This window comes from Panthera onca, chromosome D1 (genome assembly GCF_046562875.1).
Source record: "Panthera onca isolate mPanOnc1 chromosome D1, mPanOnc1 haplotype 2, whole genome shotgun sequence".
In the NCBI taxonomy this organism is placed as follows: Eukaryota; Metazoa; Chordata; class Mammalia; order Carnivora; family Felidae; genus Panthera; species Panthera onca.
Genome location: NC_138348.1, coordinates 4,501,119 through 4,519,748, shown reverse-complemented (window position 1 = coordinate 4,519,748; position 18,630 = coordinate 4,501,119). Strand labels below are relative to the sequence as shown.

At 50.1% G+C, this 18,630-nt stretch overlaps 1 protein-coding gene across 24 annotated transcripts in view; it reads left to right on the top strand.

Moving 5' to 3' along the window:
* The window catches only part of PPP6R3 (protein phosphatase 6 regulatory subunit 3), a 137,597-nt gene that overhangs the window by 68,770 nt on the left and 50,197 nt on the right, over window positions 1-18,630 (top strand). For 22 of the 24 annotated variants that reach the window (XM_060607491.3, XM_060607490.3, XM_060607489.3 and 19 more), the window contains 5 exons: window positions 4,059-4,245; window positions 7,346-7,483; window positions 9,639-9,704; window positions 12,697-12,809; window positions 16,342-16,455. In XM_060607491.3, coding sequence (XP_060463474.1) covers window positions 4,059-4,245; window positions 7,346-7,483; window positions 9,639-9,704; window positions 12,697-12,809; window positions 16,342-16,455 — 618 coding nt within the window. The remainder of the gene's footprint in view (window positions 1-4,058; window positions 4,246-7,345; window positions 7,484-9,638; window positions 9,705-12,696; window positions 12,810-16,341; window positions 16,456-18,630) is intronic. The other 2 variants (XM_060607492.3, XM_060607493.3) reach the window with 1 other exon arrangement.

The window sequence follows — 18,630 nt, the reverse complement described above, 5'->3', positions numbered from 1 at the left end:
GCTCACGGCAGAGCAGTAGTGCGCCGGGGGCCTCTGTCCCCGTGTCCTGACCGCACTTGGACCGCACACTCCTGCCAGCTCCCGGCGAGCACTCCGTGTGTGTTTAAAGCGCCTAGGTCTCAGGGAGCCGTCCCTCCACGTCCAACTGTATTGAAAGGTTTGACTCCGCACCCCCCCCCCCACCCGCCCCCCAAAATAGGACGGACTCAGGAACAAAAAGCCACTGATTCTGCATCAGATAAACTTAACGGAATAGGAGGAATTAAGGCTTTTACTAGATCCTTCTTCGCCCTTCCTCCCCCAGTCTATTCTTCTTTTCAGATATCTTTTTATTTCTTTCTGGGGAGAATTTTGCTGTCAGAGAAATAATACTTATTAATGCCTTCAAGTTGCTAGCGACTTGGACCTTCAAGGAGGTGAGGTTATGTTCTCTGCCGGCCATTAAGATTGCCAGTTAGCATTGGTGACAGCCTCTACTCAGGTCAGTCCCCCGAAAAGGAAGAGGAAAGACGTTTCGCAGCAGGAGCGCTGGCGTACTCCCATCCCCCAGAAGCCGTTTTGGAATTCCCTTCACGGTGAACAACCCGCACGTGTGGGTGCCGCTCGTCGCGGGGCTCGTCCTGGCAGGAGCCAGTGCGCTGCGGGCTTCGCACCCAGCCCACCTGGGAGGGGTGTCGACCTCCCCCCTTGGAATGCTTGAGCCAAAGGGCTTACCCTTCTGGGTCGGTTTCCTCACCTGCTGAACGAAGCTAATACCTCTGTGACCGGGAAGAGCAGGCACAGCACGTCTTCCGGAAGGTGCTTAGTTCACCGAAAAGTAGTCACGGCTTCTGTAGTACCGCCATGCTGGTGTTCTTTTGTGTTCCCTCTGAGGTTGCGAGAGCAGCTGTGCCTCCCTGGCCACGTGGCCTTCCGGATGGCACCGTCTTGAGGGAGCTTGACTTGAGCTGGGCAGGTGAGTTCTCCGCTGTAGTTCTGGCCTGGGAGGAGCCACGGGCTGTGTGTAAGGCACACGGTACACGTAGCTAGATGCGCAGCGGGGTGTTTCAGATGGGACCTGAAAGCTCTCGGGGGTTAAGGTCGACTTAGAGTCATCTCAGGAAATGTAGACTAGTGTTTTATAGAGTCTGGGTGATGGAGTGATTTCTGTGTTTTGTGAACCTCATAACTGTATTAGTCGCACATGTGGATTGAACTCATCACTGTTCTAAGCTGATGATCATACACAAGGTGTTAAAGGTTTGTCATTTTGTGCTAACCTTTTTAATTTTAATGACAGATACCTCCGTCCTAAACTATTTAGCAGAAATTTGATCTAGCAGAACTTTAAGCCTCGGTTCCTAAGTAGTATAATAAATCCTAAAGCTAAGGTGCTGTTGTTTGGGTCAAGGTTCCCGCAGAGGGGCTGGGGGCCAGAGGAGACCAGGAGGGGCTGCCGCCCTGAAGGCCAAGGGAAGCCAGGCTTCGGGAAGGAGAGATGGGACAAGTGGGTCGGGGCCGCTGCGCACAGGCCCCGTGACCGTTGGTGACCGCAGCACAGAGCACGTGGGCCCCGGCAGCGTGGGTTCTCTGGAGGGGCGGAGGGGAGAGCCCGGCCGGGAGCTCTCTGAGGAGGAACTGGCAGCAAAGCAGAGACAGCTCTTCTAGCTAGTTTCCCCGGAAAGGAGCAGAGAGAGCAAGTGGGCGCTGCGGGCAGATAGGAGTCAGGGGAGGTGTGCTGGTGGTGTCACCCCCGGTGGGAGAAGTAGTGGGGGGTTTCTGTGCCGGTGAGGCCGTGTGCAGTCCAGTGGGAAATGACGGGGCAGAGGGAGGCAGCCATCCAGGGACGTGCTGTGCCTAAGCGGGCTGGAGGCCGTGTGGTCAGAAGGACAAGGGGAGGGGGGCTTTAGGAGCAGAGTCGGCCCTGGGGATGGGGAGGAGGAAGGAGTCCAGATGCAGGTGGGGGTGTAGCTACAGAGGAATCGGGGGGTCAGAGCCTGTGCTGGGGCCGGGGGGGGAGGGGAGGGTGGCGCTTGCCGCAGGGTGGGATGGCGGGGGTCTTAGGGTGTTTTAGAAGCTCGTTTAATGTTTGAGAGGTAGGGAAGGGGAGAGAGAGAGGACCCCAGCCTGTCCAGAACCAGGACCTTGAGCCTTTCGTATAGTGCCCAGGCCCATACGTGTGCCTCTTTATCTAGGTCGTGTGTCTCAGTCGCTGTGCAAAAACAGGTGAAAAATTCATTGAAAAAAGTTTTTAAATGCCTCTAGCCTCTCCTGGACCTCGTGTGTCAGAATTTGGAGAATACACGCTACGCGTTTGGTTTGCGGCCACGGTTGAGGCCACTACCTTTTACCAGTCCTTTATTTGCCAGCAATTTCAAATTGGGGTAATTGAGACAATGTTCCCCCAACATCGTCCCCCAGTGTTCCCCGTAGTAGCATTTCGGAAGCTTTGTAAAGTAGAAAATATAGAGGAATAAAAACAGTTAGCTTTTGTTTATTCCGGGCCTCCTTCCCAGTATTTCGTATGTCCTATCCCTCCACGTGAGGTAAATGCTGTTGTCTTCATTTTGCAGACTTGGAAACTGAGGCCCAGGGAGGCTAAGGAACTTGCCCAAGGTCGTGCAGCTTGTAAGTGGTAGACATGGAGTCCGAACCTGGGCGGTGCGACTCCGGAAGCTGCACCTGCACCCCGTGCACGATCCTGCCCCTGGCACAACGGCGACTTCGTGTTGTGGCGTCTTTGAGCCCGTGTGTTGCTCAGAGTAGGAGAGAGAGACTCTAATTTGAGCCACAGAAGAGAGCTGTTTGATCATATGGTCTTGATGCCCGCACGCCTTCCAGTTGTGTTGTCCTTTTCCCTACGAAGGTTCTTCTGGGGACGTTCCTGTCCTGTTCCATCTTCCGACCTCACCCCAGACCCTCGCAGAGGCTGCGGCTTTCTGGTCTGCCGGGGGCCTCGCAGCAGGCAGCCCCTGGGCGCCTCGAGGGGCGTGGCGTGTGTTCTAGACTGCGGTCCTCCCCTCTTTCTTGTCCTGCGGCTATTTGTGGCTGTTCCGTCACCTCCCCGTCCTGGTCAGCCTTTGACTTGCCGCTCCAGAGGACTAGTTGGTTCTGGATCCTGGCTGCTTGACGGGGCGGAAGTAAGAGCAGAGAAGTGAGCTTGTGGCCGGAAGAGCCGTGGCGTCTCCATTTGTTGCCATTGAAAACAGACGGGAAACTGTGGTAAAAGGAGCGAGTGGAGAAAACGGATCAGCTGTCTGGTTTTCAGAGAGAGAGAGTGCTCTGGTGGGCAGAGGCAAGCATGCTTTCGGGGTGCAGGTGTTTCGAGGGCCGAAGGGTCCGCGGAGAGGTCTGCGTCCCACGGCAGTGAGGTCTGACGGGGGCTGATCCCGGACCACCGTGGAAGGCTGGCTTGGAGAGCTCTTTTTCCGTATGCCGTTTTTCCACTTGGGTAGCTAGCTCAGGCTGACGTCCTCCTCTCCACTTCCCTATGTTAGAAGATCTGTTCTCTTAAGATGTGACATGGACTGGACACTTGCTAAGCGCCCCCAAAACAGCTTTCTGGTACCATTTGCAAGCCATGTGAAAATAGGCGTGGCCGGTCTCGGAACCTGCATGTGTCTTGAGCGAGTGCTTACGAGGTGCTGTGTGCAGGGCGGTTTCCTGGACACCAGCGTCCCCCGTGGTCGTCCCACGAGCCGGGCCACTTCCCACGTCAGAGCAGGCTGCTCGGGGCTGCAGCCCGAGGCTCTCAGCTGCCGCATCTCGCCAGGCCTGTCCTGTGGGAGAAGGCCCACGCCCTGCGGCGTGGCCTCCCCAGGCTCCCGAGCCCTGGCTGTGCTCTAGTTCTGTTGGGGAAAACGTATCCTGTCACAGCTTGCTTTAGAAGTAATTTTTGAGACACGGTAGAAAATTCACTTTCATCTACAGGTTGGACAGAATGGATTGACATGCTTTTCTAATTCCCAAAGGTGATTTTGTTCTTGACAAAATTTTAGGAAGCCTTTCTGATTTGTGTTTTTACTTTATGTCATGAAACTGTTAATACAGATGATGATACAAGTGTCCTGTTCTTCTAGGTACCCAAATATATCTTGTGAGTTGCTCACTTCTGATGTCTCCCAGATGAATGATAGACTGGGAGAAGATGAGTCCTTGCTAATGAAATTATATAGCTTCCTCCTAAACGATTCCCCCTTGAACCCACTACTTGCCAGTTTCTTCAGCAAGGTGCTAAGTATTCTTATCAGCAGAAAACCAGAACAGGTAAATATTATTTTCCGAAAGGTAAGTATTAGGGCTGATCATCCCCCTGAGATGATCCCCCAGTCATTTTGTTGCTTCAGTGTTCTGAGTGTGCCGTAAGTCCAGGTTCTGTAGAGGAAGAGTATACTTTAAATATACTGACCTACCACTGATTCACACGTTAATGAGTGTGTTCCCCCTCGACATGTTCTTTTCCCGGTGCCCCACAGCTCCGTTTTTTGGTTTACTTTGGTTTCCTCTTTTGACATATTTGGAGCATGAGAATGTGGGGTGTCTGTCTGCGAAGGTAGCGAGCGCCGTGGCTCCTACCGAGTGGTTGAAGGAGTCGTAGTGACTCTGGCAAAGTAAATTTTTAATTATCGTTATTATTTATTTACTTTTTGCGTTCCCCTAATGATGAGCACAACAGATGAGGCTTTAAATCAAAAAGCTTTTCTAGAAATGTAATTGATGATTAGTTTATGCCCATGTTTTGATTCCACTCAAAAGCTTAAGTGTTTAGCGTGAGACGTCTCTGTTCAGACTGCTGTTCCTGTCCAGTAGCGCTGGGGGCAGAAATTCCTGCGTTACTATTGTGGCAGGAACCTTCCCCTCCCGTCCCCCCTCCCCAGACCCTCATGTCTGTTTTGTTCCTAAACAATTCAGATCTGCGTGGGAAATTTGTATTCTAAGGATCTGTCATGTGTAGTGGTTCTCAAAGTAGGGTTCCTGGACATGAGTGCCACCTGAGAATTTGTTAGAAATGCAAGTTCTAACCACCTCACACCTAATGGATCAGACACTCTGGGGGTGGGGCCCAGCGATCTGGGATTTTTCATAAGCCTTCTTGGATGACTCTGATGACAGTTTGAGAATCACAGCTGTGGTGGATATTGGTGCGAAAAAGGACGTGCTTACCAGGAGATTACGATCCGCTTACGGAAACACGCACCCAAGGAGCCACGAGAGCCTCGACGCTCAAGTACAGGCAGATCTGCCAGAGAGCGGCGAGCGAGGGTGTGATGACCGGGTGCAGTTGGTCCAGCCGGCCGGGCCTGACCTCCTTCCTGATGGAAAACAGGCTCCGTGACCTGTCCTTGCTGTCAGCGGAGGGTTGAAGCTATTTTAGGCCCAGTCCGTCTGACTGTGCCAAGGCAGAGTTTAGAAAGACGAGGTTGTTCTTTTCACGTTCTTAATTAAGCAGCATTACCCTCCTAAATGAGTTGGGATTGAAGTTCTCTTTTCTTAGAGAGTGAATCCCCAGTCATGATCACTGTCACCCAGGTTGTCTTTCCCTGTTCTGCCTGCTGGGGAGAAGTGGCAGCACTGCTGGGTCTCGTCCCATCAGCCCCAGTTACTCCTGGTCCTTTCGGATGGTTGTAGCCATTATCGAAACAGGTCTTTACACCTTCGTCGTGCCTTTTCTTTTCCCTCTGTGCTGGGGGAGCCCGAATCCCCGGGTCCCGGTTCTCACCAGACCTTCACTGTAGAGCCAGAACGCGCTGGAAGCTTTCTGGGACTCAGCATTTGCACGGCCTTCCAGGTCAGACCTCTCTGTGCAGAGGTGACGGCACGTGCTGATGAAATGCTGAGAGATGGGCCTGGCCGCTCTGTTGTTTGTTGTGCTTCTTGGCTTAGGACTCTGAGTGGAGTCACCCCTGCTCTTCTCGCTGTAGGAAGAGCTCAAACCTAGCGCCTCTCTCTCCCGTTGAGACCTAAGAGTGTGAACGAAGGTGTCCCATCACATGATATGTTATTAGGAAGGGGCTGTGCAGCTGCAGGTGACGAAAACCACGTCGACTCCGTCTGGCTTAACCGACACGGACGTTCGTTCGCTCACGGGGCAGGAAGTCGAGCCGTGGGACGCCTTCCGTGTTGGGGGCTCGCACGTCAGGAGTGTCCTCCTCCATCTAGGACGTGTTGCCGTCCTGGCTCTGCTGGCCACGGCACTGGCTGCAGTTCGTGCCTTGGGGCCCCACGTCCGGCGCCTTGCCACTGAATCCTGCAGTATTTGGGGCACATCTGACTTTTTCCTCTTTGCTCCTTTCCTCGTGCTTTTAAAAACCGTGTGACTCAGCTGTGAGTGGATTAACTTCTTGCAAGTTTCTGTTACAACGTGTCTAGAGAAGCAACGTATGATGGTTAGTCCTGCACTTGTGCCCGGTGGTGTGGAGCAGTTTCTGTCATCCCTGGCTCTTAGGCTTCTCCACGTGGGACAATGGCAGGATTGTGGCTTTTGTGGCATACAGATCTAAGTTTAAACCTCAGGGCAGCCACGGTTTGGCCCTAGCGACATACTGAACTGGTCTGCGCCTCGGTTTCCTCATCTGTAACGCCGAGTGGGGCAGCCTCACCTCGAGGGCTCTCGAGAGGTTTCGGTGAGATTAGCGGCTGCCACCCTGGCCGTGTTGCTTCTGGGACTTGTGAAGGGACCCCGGGTGGCTCCGGACAGAAGGCGCAGCAGGGTGTGCAGGACAGAACCGGCTCCCTCTTCTGGCACAGAAGAGAGACCCAGGTGGCCTCTGGGTGTTTCCACGTCCCTTCTGTGCAGCCGCCCGTCCCTCCCTCACCCCCTCCCTGTGGGAACCCGGTCAGGTGAACCCAGATGAAACCCAGATGTGATGTTTCTCTAGCAGGTCACTTAGCCACTTAGACTGACGTAGAAATGCTTTTTGCTTTGAATTTTTTTTCTTAACTTGCTGGAGTCTAATTAGGATTTTGAATATTCTGCATTTCCGTGCAAAGTCTAATGGACTTATATTTATGTCCGTAAACTGTTAAATGGTATATTCTCATGCTCGTTATTAGGGTATTAAATTCTTTATCCTTATTCTTTGAAAGTTAGTAATGACAGTGAACAGAAAAAGACTCTGTTATGATGTGTTTATATTAAGGAATGCGTGATACTTGGGGAGATTTTTTTCCTAAGGGGTTTGCGTACCGTAACAACCAGCAGCTCTCCGGTTTTATGTCTGATGACTGACTTCATGTCTGCCAGTCCTCGGCGGAAGGTGGTGGTGGGCTTTGAGGGGGCGGGTCCGGGGGTCAGGGCGGGGTAGGACCTAGAGTTGACAGTTCCGCCCGTTTCCATGTCTTTCAGTTTTGGTTTGTTCTCCTCTAGATCGTGGATTTCTTAAAGAAGAAACGTGATTTTGTAGACCTTATTATAAAGCACATAGGAACTTCGGCCATCATGGATTTGTTGCTCAGGCTCCTGACGTGCATCGAGCCTCCGCAGCCCAGGCAGGACGTTCTGAATGTGAGTAGAATCATGACCCCCGCACCGGGGCTGCTGGGAGCTGGGAGCCCGGAGGGATTCCAGGAGGTTGGGAGAGGAGAGCTGTCTGGGAAACCGGGGCAGGGGTGAGGGGTGGGGGGAGAGGGCAGGGGGAGGAAGGAAGGTTGTTCGGAGGAAGAGATTCAGGTTTTGCAGGATTGGTTTTCCAGGTGTGCGCATCTGTAGGTGCCTGGGATGCTTTGGGAGGGGCTCTCCAGCCTTTGCCGGTCTGTTTCGGTCTGTTTCTCGGCGGGAGGGGTCGAGGATGGGTCTTAGAGCTGCCCTGGTGAGAGCGGAAGGTGGGGAGTGAGAAATCTCGTCTGCATACGCTCCGCCCCACGGCGTCACTCTTGAGACCGTGGCCACCCTGCAGGGTCTGGCCGCAAGGACACGTGTGGCTGTTTCCAGGAAGTCGTCTTCACAAGTAACTTTCTTCTTGTGGGTAGTTAGGAGCGTGGGATAAGAGGGAGAATGGAGATTGGTTTTCAAAAGCATACATTTTAGAATTCTGGTAGGTGATGATTTTCGGATCCGTGTGCCTCTTGAAGAGCTTTCTTAAGTGGAATTTGGGTGGAATGAGTAACTTAAAGATGAAGTTCCTCACTGGCTCTTATCTTTGCCTGTTCTTCTTGTCTTCTGGCTCCTCCTCTCTCATTCTCTTCACTGCCTTCTTCCAGAACCTTCCCCAGTCCATTCCATCCTTAATACTCCGCTTTGAACCTTAGCACTTACTTGTTTCTTTGAAGTCCGTTTTATTGGCAATGCCTTTCTTATTTTACATACGTATGTATATGTGTACGTATGTATGTATTTTGAGAGAGAGCTCACGCGAACGGGGGAAGGGCAGAGGGAGAGGGAGACACAAAATCCGAAGCAGGCTTCAGACTCTGAACTGACAGCACAGAGCCCTTTGCGGGCTCGAACTCACAGACTGTGAGATCATGACCTGAGCTGAAGTCGGACGCGTAACCGACTGAGCCACCCAGGCGCCCCGGAGTATTAAGTGCTTCTTAATGGATGTGGGGCAGGTTAGCTCACAGTCTTCAGTTTCCCTCCTTTTCCCTGGGTGGTCAGGACCCTCCGCCCCGTCCCCTCAGACGTCACCTGGGAGCTCGGCTCTCCCCCCCCCGCCCTGCTGAATCAAAGTCTGTACTTGAGCAAGACACCCAGGAGGGGGATTCACGTCCCCGTTTTAAAACTGGTCTTAAAATGTGAAGTGGGACCTCTAGCTGTGTGCCCTCTGGTAGCTTCGTGTGCATTTCCTTTGGGCACCGCCCTCCTTGAGGACCAGACAGCTGGGCCTTCAGCAAAGTGTGTTTGATTTCTTGCCACCCGGTGCCACGCCTCCCCCCTGTCCCCAGTCTCCTTTAACCTTTGGGTTTTGCCGGTTTGGGGGTTGTTTTTGTTTTTGTGTGTCCTTTCGCGGTTGCGAGTGCTTTGTTTGTTACGGTGTTTCTGTCCGCACAACTAATACTCCACTAGCTGACTTGTGATTTATTCTTCCTCACTCCTTTCCTCTTCCTGTTGGCAGTCCCAGCAGTACCTCACGTGTGGAGGGGAGATTGTTCTGGTCAGGATACCAGCTCTTTACGAACTCGTGATGGGGCAGACAGACTCTCCTGCTGTGGGGTACTGCCCCTGGGCTTCCTGTGGCTGCTTTGGTTTTGAGTCTGAAAGTTCATCATATGTTTTAACCCAGAGGCCTGATACCAAATACTGCTTTCGTCAGTGTTTCTGAAGCTGTCTGAAAGCGAAGATGTACATACTCTTCTAGAAGATGTATAAATTCCACCTCCCCTCAACAATCAGAACACAGACCCTTTTAAACAATCAGAACACAGACCCTTTTAGTGGGTGGTGTCTGAGAATTACTCTGTGGCCGAGAAGCTGGTGGTAGAATTTCTATGTGTGGGAATTGTAACTTGGGGCATAGTTGGTACTGTTGGCTGCTGTTTAAATAATATATTCACTGGCATTTTCCTTGGGGGACTTTTAATTTCCTGTAGTGTTCAAAGTCCTGAGAAACCTGTAACATTCCACTTAAAATGTGATGGATATTTCCAAGTATGTTAATCTTCATTGGGGCTTGAACAAAAGCCACGCATTGCTATGATTACCTCTACAATGTGTTTTACAGTGGTTAAATGAGGAGCAAATTATCCAGAGACTTGTGGAAATAGTTCATCCATCGCAAGAAGAAGACGTAAGTTCTCTTGTGCGACTGTAAACTTGATGTTCTTGTTTTGTTTTTTAAAAAGCAACCGTGTTTATGTGCACAGAACATAATTGTACGAGACGTGAAGGTAGAGGACAAGTATTGTTAAAGTTGACCGTTTTCTGAACACTGAAGGGTTTAAAAAATACTACATTTTCCTGTTGCCCAGAACTTTTCCGGAAACGTGGAAGACAGCAGGCCCCGGTTCCAGCACCGTCTCCCGGAGCTGGGGTTTTGTGCTGCGTCTGCTTGCCTTTGCCGCACACCTCCGTCCACACTCCTTTTTTCTTGCGTGCACATCTTGAGCCCAAATGGTGTGGCCACATCTGCACTTGTTTGTCTCTGTTCTGGCTAAAGCTTTCCGGGCGGCACCTCAGAATCTTCGCCACCACCGAACCCCTAGAGCGTTGGGCTCCTGGCGGTGGCACTTCCTGGCCTGGCTCGCGGCGCTCACGTGAGGGTTTGGCTTTGTCCCGGGTGCTGACGACGGACTTGGCAATAGGATCGAGGCCGCGTTGGAGCCTGAAGACAGAGCTGTGTGCCCAGGGGATGCCCGTGCGGGGTCGGGGAGGGGTCCCCAGGACCAGCCCGTCCGCCTCGTGGAGGGACCCGTCACTCTGCTCCTCTGCCGCTGCTCTGGCTGCCACCTTCAGCAGGGCTGGGCCACGCGGGATTGCGGGCGTTCAGCCCTTTCTCCCCGCGCACATGGCACTTCTGTGGGGCTCAGCCTACTGTCTGTGAAGGGGCTGCTTTAAAGTAGAGGCGGGGAGGTCGGGGGACCCTCTCTTAGGCCTCCAGGTGGCCACTTAGTTTGAAGAGTGAGCCCCACGGAGGAGTAGCACAAAGCTAGGCGTGTGTCCCCGGAGGACATTTGGCTCACAAAGGTGAATTTTCTATCAGGGTTGAGTTAGCCCCTTCTACTCTGGTGCACTCAAAACCTTTGCTACCTGGAGTTCAGCTGAAACGGGCTTTTCCAAAAAAAAAAAAAAAAAAAGTTAATCATTAAAGGTGCTATGCGTTCCCCGTCTTGCCCTCGGGACCGTGCAGCTGGCGCTCCCCTCGGTGTCGTCACTGCCGACGTTCAGAACACAGTCCCGCGCACGCCCGTGCCAGTGCTCGAGTGCAAGAGCCCTGCCCAGCGGGAGCCCACCGTCTGGTTGGGGTGGTAACGCTGGTTGGGGGTTGGACGCTTCCCGAGCACGCTCCCGTGTGACCCAGGTGTGGCCAGTGCGGGCCGAGGAGAGAGGTGACGGGGAGCGCGGCCCGTGCCACTCGGGGGGGAGTATGTGTCCGTGGACGAGGCTTGCCTTTCGCCAGGTTCACGTTCCTGAACGGCAGAGCTTGATTACTCAACGGGAAGTTAGTTATACCTGCCTGCGAGGTTCAGGAGAAACTGATAAAGGAGAAGCCCAGCTCTGCAGCTTTCTTTTATGTTTTTTCAAGGACAAAGCATTTGGGGCGTTAACACCTTCTTTACTTGCCTTGCAAGAAAGTTAATTTTGCCTCTGGACAGTCCTGTTGATACTTCTGTTTTGTATTACGTGATACATTATATGCTAAAATGGCACTGACCGGTTTGTGTTCGTGAGGGAAATGTCAGGCTCCTAATTCTGGTCAGTGGATTTTGCTGTCCTGGCGCGTGTCGTCATCTGTGCCAGAGGATCGCTGTCGACTGTGCCCGTGTCACGTGCCACAGGACGTGATGCGCGCGGGTGCTGAGACTTCGGACCTTTCCTGGCAGGCCGTTACACCACACACGAGGAGAACATGCAGTATTTCTTACCCATTGGCATATTCCAGGAAGCTTTGTCTTTTTTTTTTTTTTTTTTTGTTAACGTCCATTTATTTAAAAAAAAAATTTTTTTTTTTAACGTTTATTTATTTTTGAGACAGAGAGAGACAGAGCATGAACAGGGGAGGGGCAGAGAGAGAGGGAGACACAGAATCCGAAACAGGCTCCAAGCTGTCAGCACAGAGCCCGACGCGGGGCTCGAACTCACAAACTGTGAGATCATGACCTGAGCTGAAGTCGGGCGCTTAACTGACCGAGCCACCCAGGCACCCCACGTCCATTTATTTTTGAGAGAGAGGCAGAGAGTGCTTGCACGCGAGTCGGGGGTGGGGGGAGCGGGGAGAGAGGGAGAGAGAATCCGAAGCAGGCTCCACGGTGTCAGCCCAGGGCCCGACACGGGGCTGGAACTCACCAGTGAGATCATGACCTGAGCTAAAGTCAGACACTTAACTGACTGAGCCACCCAGGAACCCCTGTCTTTATTTTTTAAATCAGTGCCAATTTAAAAGCTAATTTATGAGCTTCTATGCTAATAAGAGTATATACAGTTGACCTTCGAACAACACAGGGGCGAGGGGTGCCAGCCCCCTACGAAGTCGAAAATCCACGTAAAAGTTTGGACTCCACAGACGGTTAACTGCTGATAGCCTGCGATTGACCGTAAGCCTTGCCGATCAGGTCGGCCGTCAGTTAGCACATAGATTGTGGATGTGCTCCGTGCACGTTCTTCTAGTAAAGTAAGCCAGAGGAAAGACAGTGTTGTTAAGAAAGTCCTAAGGAAGAGAAAATGCATACTTACATGAGTATGTACTGTATTAAGAAAATCCGCGTGTAAGTGAACCCGTGCAGTTCAACCCGTGTTGCTGAAAGGTCAGCTGTACATGGGGACGTGTTTTTTTCAAGTTTTCACTTGTCGAAATTCTTCCTTGCCAGAACTTTGATCACGTGTCCCTACACGTGGAAATCTGTGTCGTGCAGTGTTGCTACGTGGGGCTCATTAGCCTGGCGGAATAAATTGCTCGTGTCTTTACCCACGTGACTTCTTTTGAGCTTGACTTTCTGTTCACTGCAGCTTATTATGGCCAGTGTTCATTTGTGTTATTTCTTAAGCTTTTTCTTCTCTAATGTTTTATTATAAATTTGACATTTGACGTGTTTGATAGTTAAAATTGTACTTTTTCCCTTTAGCGGCATTCAAATGCTTCACAGTCGCTTTGTGAAATTGTTCGCCTGAGCAGAGACCAGATGTTACAGATCCAGAACAGTTCAGAACCAGATCCCCTGCTTGCCACTCTAGAAAAGTATGTTTCAAAGTCTGTTCTTGTTCTTTGTTCTTATTGATGCCGTTTGACGTGTTACCATTGTGAGTGTTGGTAAGTCTTCCTTATGTGGGAATCGTGTCCCTGCAAAATCCCCTCGGGTGGGTGACAAGGTAGGAGAGCCGGCTTATCTGACCTCAGCTGCTGTGGGGCCCGCTGGAGACCCACAGGGTAAGAAGGTGAATAAATGACATGTGTGTGTGGACTTTCAACTTTCAAGTAGTTATAAACTAGAATTCCGTAAAGCCATCATAGGAGGGGGTGGCCGCAGTATGACTGTAGTCACTGCCCCACAAGTCTTTGGTGAAGAGTCTCCTACACAAACTGATTTGACCCATTTTAGTCCATGGTTCTTACTAGAAGCTCTTCTTAGTGTTTACTGTATCTTTGCAGCTGACTAGGGGCAACCTGACCAGACCTGATGGAAGGGTCACAAGCCCTATATGTTCTGTGTCTTTGAACCGCTCGTGCCCTTATTTTGAGACCGTGCCTTTGAGCACCGTCTCCTGTTTGGGTGGAAGATAGCTTGAGGATGCTGTGCTGTTCCGAAACGCGCGAACGGCCAACCCGTAGGTATTAGTTTCTGTAGATTCACAAATTTTCTGAAAGAATGCCTACCGTCAAGCTTGGGCATACATTCGACCTGCATCCACACGGCCGCAGGCCGTTGGCATAAAGAAGGATCAGGCATTTCCGCCCTTCAGATGAGTAAGTAGGGAGGGTGCACACACCGTTAGCTGTGAGGTACGAGTGGCGGCCTTGCTTCAGTGCACCGCCGCTCTTGCTCTCGCTGATGACTTCGCCCGTCCTCTTGCGGTCCTTCCGTACGTTGCCGTTCACGTGGCTTCTTTTGGCTTAACCACCTGGAAGGTCCTTTTATTCAAATAAGACATTTGTGTGTATTACTTACCTGGCAAGTGTGAGACGAGCGAGGAACAAATTAGAGACGTCGTAACTTTTTTAGTCTGTCATCGGAGAAGCAGAGTTGTGTTTTCCCAGTGAGTATTGTTGACCAGGAAGGAGTTGACTGATTCTCTGAGGGAGCGAAACAGATTATTGGTTCCTGAGTGATAGGTCATTTTACCCATCCCATTTCCGTTATTCTTGGCTTTATGGCATATGTACTCTTTTTATAAATATAAGACATTCCACGTTCAAATACCAGTAATCATAGTATTAGGTTGAACCACGTCAAATTGCCATTTGAGTAGGGTAAAAACATATTGAATACCAACAATCTGTGGTTCATGTGACAGCAGTTGTCCAACAGAAATAAAAGATGTAATTTTAAATTACCCAGTAGCCACATTCAAGTAAAAGGTGAAATTAATTGTAATAATTATTTAATCTAATTGATACAAAATATTTGAACATCTGCTCATTTAAGAAATTATTGAGGTAGTCTACATTCTTTGCACAAAGTTTTGGAAACCCAGCATATATTTTACACTTAGGACAGATCAATTGAGACTAATTGCAGTTTGAGTACAGTGGCCTCATGTGGTTGACTCTGGCCACCTGGGACAGCAGGTTCGCCTTGAATGTCAGACTGACCAACATTAATCGCGGAGTTTCAGCGCCACCAGAGCCCTCTCAAATGTGGAATCTGACCCATGAAGCCTGTGTATGGACTAGCTCTTAGAGTTCAAGCTGTGTCTTTAGTCCTGGATCAGCTATAAATTGAGTTATACAGGTACATACTCAGAATTGACATCATTAAATATTAGTTGGAATAAATTTCTTCAAATTCGTGGACTTGAGGAGTCAGGAGTCCCCTGCTATCACTGAGTTAAATCTTCACTGCACTTAGCAGTGGGGAGACTTACTCTATAACAGCGCCTCCCACACTCTTCTTGAGATGAGAACCAACCCCTTTTAATATCACACATGCTCCCACGTTATGGTGGTTTCTTAGTGTCTGTTGATTAAGAAAATGCACAGTGATCAAAGGCTTCTACAGGCTTGGTAAACTTACTAATCGTAATAGCATTTGTCTATAGTTGATATATTATTAGGTAGTAATGTATAATATCTGTTTATGTTTGATAAATTATGGCGTAATATAGCAATATTATATTTTTTAAGATTTTAACGTTTATTTGTTTTTGAGAGAGAGAGTGAGAGCGAGCGAGCAGGGGAGGGTCAGAGAGAGAGGGAGACACAGAACCCGAAGCAGGCTCCAGACTCTGAGCCGTCAGCACAGAGCCCGATGCAGGGCTCGAACCCACGAACCGTGAGATCGTGACCTGAATTGAAGTCGGATGCTTAACCCACTGAGCCCCCCCCCCCAGGCGCCCCTGTCTATTGTGGTTTCAAGCTGCTAAGTAAGAACATCACTTGAACGAGAAGGTGGACGTCTATAGTTGGTCGCCGTGTCCATACCCCTCTACCTGGGGTGAGGCTGCTATTTGAAGAATAGACATATTTACTGTGAAAAAGCTGTCTGTTTTCCAGAGCTCAAGCCCAAACCTAGCATTTATTCTCTGGACTGCCATGCATTGAGTAGCGTTTACGGTGCTGTTTTGGACCAGGGTCTCACAAGGGGTTTCAGTGCTGGTCTGGGAGTGCGTGAGAGCTCCTTCCAGCAAGGGGGTCCTCTGAAGTTAGGTACCGGTTGTATTTGCTTCCCCCAAATAAAAGGAGATTCTCCTGCTTGCTGCCCTAGCCTGGAGAGGGCGGCGGTGTTGGGCTGCGGCGGGCACAGCTGTCCTCCGCATGACTGGCGTCTCCGCTGGGTGTGCAGCGGGGGCTCCCCAGCTGTAGGCCCCGTTGTACGGGAGACCCCAGTTCTAATTCACTTGGATTCGGAAATACTGAGATCCTGAGAAACTGAGATTTTTCCTTGAGAACACCCATGTAAGTTTACCTAACAAGTTACCCTTGTGTTTTACATTGATCATGACCTTGAATATGTAATGGGAAGAGCCAGCCCGCAGAGAATACTTTTTGGGCAGTAGTTCAGTCAGATCCATTTCATTGCTGCCGTGTTACTTTGATTTACCAGATTTTAATTAGAGGGTAAAATGCAACAATTGATCTTGTCTTTTACCTGTTTCAGATCTTAGTTAATTATACATCAGTGCCTTTGTGGGAAAACACTTGTGGGTTCTATTTACCTTTTTGAAAAATTACCCTTCTTTTGTGGGGCATAGAGTTCCAAATCTTATTACCACCCACAGCTACCACCGCCACCACCCTGGTCTCAGTGGGAGGTGACCGCCAATCTTGAAGTATTTGTTGGCTCTCGGCAAGATTGGCAAAGGCAAGCAGGGCCCAGGTAATTCTGCTGAGGCGGCGGGGTGGGGCGAGTAGGAAAGTGTATGTGGGAGAGTTGCATTTCTAATAAGCAGGATCACTTGTGTGCTCTAATAAATGTATTAAAAATAAAACGTTAAGTAAAACGGATATGCCCAGGTGGGAGTGAACTCTTGTATGATACTTGCCTTACTGGTAGCGTGATTTTTTTTTTCTCTGACGTTACGGTTAGCGCTTGACTGTTGATTTGTCTCCCCAGGCAAGAAATTATAGAACAGCTTCTATCAAATATTTTCCACAAGGAGAAAAATGAATCAGCCATCGTCAGTGCAATCCAGATATTGCTGACTTTACTTGAGACACGGCGACCAACGTAAGCTTTCCTTTTGTCTTCCAGCAGTGAGCCATGTTGTCGTGCTTTTAGATTTCCTAAAAGTGCAAAGTCGTTGGTTGATAAAGTGCAACATCATGCCCTTGAATTGCAGGTGCCGGATCTTTTTCCACCACATAAACTGTAAGTTAGTTTTACGTGAATGTGGTAGGTAGGGATGTGGTTTGGTGAGCGCTGTTTACGGGCAGTGTCTGGGTATTTGTACCACTTACGAAACGTTGCTGTAAGTGCTGTAATAAGACGCGTCACGGCGGAGAAGCTTCTTTCCTAAATATGAAAATGGAAAAGAGGTGTTCTCCTGGTCGGTGGGCAGCTCTCTCTCCTCCACGCAGCAGTTCAGGGACTTTCTGTCTTGTGATTCTTTCCTCCTCGTGCTAGCTTGAGGCTTCACATTGAGCCTTTGGGGGTTTCACATGTGAGGCCACTGCAGTTGACAAGGCTGTTTTAAAATGGATGGGCAGGTGGCTTGAGGCCTTTACGGCAAAATTTGAGCAAAGTGACAACCAGAAATGTGGTGTGCTTCCCCCAAGTGTGTGTCCCGGGCCAGCCATTTGTGTTCGTCGTGTCATTCTTCACAGTTTATGTCCACTGCTGGCTAATCCGCTTAGTGATCATCAGCGTTTTCTGATGGTTCCCTGGAGCATGAGAAGAGGTACGTATCCGTAAGCATTGCAAGAATATGTGGTTTAGAGATTAGGGTTGGTGTTTTCTCACTCGCTGTTAGATTTATCCGGCAAACCAGAGGGCACGAAGAGGACAGAAAAGGGCTGCCGTCAGCAGATGAAAATCTCGGCCGTCCAGGGTTTCTGGATGTGTTATCGTTAGAAACATTTGGTTTCCAGCAAAGTAGTAAGGACAGCCATTCTGCTTCCCAGATACCTGATCTCTTGTCCAGGTCTGTTGAGTTCTTGGTTAGCGGCCGGGGAAGGGCAGTCTGGCAACCCTGCTTCAAATGCCTTGTAATTTGGAGATTGCGTCTGCAGCTTTGACCGTGTCTTCTGTAAATTCTGTTTCAAGTCACGTAACCGGCAACTTTTAAGGTGTCGGTCAAGTGGCGCGGGACTGTCATCCTGCTGGTCCTGCCTCACGGTGGTGGCACCATCTCTGAAAATGGTCTGGAAGCACCTGAAGCGGTGTTGGTGGCTTAGGCCAGCTGCCCTGCCTCGAGAAGGCTACTTCTGAGAACAAGGATGCATCTCTGTGTATAGAAGAGAAGAACCACACCGCTGTGCAGCCTAAAGCAGACAGAGGAGATACACCAGTAAGAGGAGGAAAGTTCTGACCAGAAGCAACTTGTCTTCAAATCAGAAAGGTTTATCAAATACTAAACAAGATTAAATATTAGGGGGGGAGGGCTCAGATTCTAGCCTTTTCCTGATGAGCTTTCTGAATCCCAAGAAGAAAGGATAAATCCTGAAGGTATCTGGCTAAGAAGTCGTGGGTCAACTACAAAGTGAGTCGGATTGCCAGGCCTGTTCTCTGTGCATGTGAATAGATCTTCCGTGGGTATTGTAACTGGATACTGGAAAGCAGGGCAGGACTGCGACCCTGACGCGCCGTTGCTGGTGTGGGGGGGCGGGAGAGCCATTTTAAAACCTCTGTGACCTCAGTGTGCCCATCTGGTTTCTGTTCAGGGGGTACATTTTGTGAAGATTGTACTTTGCCGAAACCAACGGAAAGTAAGTTAGAATAAAGAACTCGAAGGGATAATATTGGTAAAATTGATGATAAATGAAACGGATGGGGGGCGGGGTGAGCATTATTAACATGAACGTGAAGGTTAACTTTTAAGAAAGAATCATTGAATAAGTCACGTGTTGGGGAAAACAGTTGAGTTTTAGATTATTTTAATAAAACTTTAAGACATGAGATGGGGTAAGTTAGTATGTATGTCGGTTCTTGTCTTACACCAAGGAACTGAGGTGCACTCACAGTTTTTCTCATCTGGATAAATTATAGTTCAGATACATTTTCCATAAATGTAGAGTAGTAGGCTGTGACACTCCCGAAGCTCCCTAGGGGGCAAGGAGACAGCTGTAGGCACAGGGTAATTTGCATACACCTGCAGGCCCTTCCCCGGGGAGCTGCGGTGGCGGTGGCAGGCAGAGCGGGGCAGACGAGAGAACACTCCGCTTTGCCCCAGGCGCGAGGAACCAG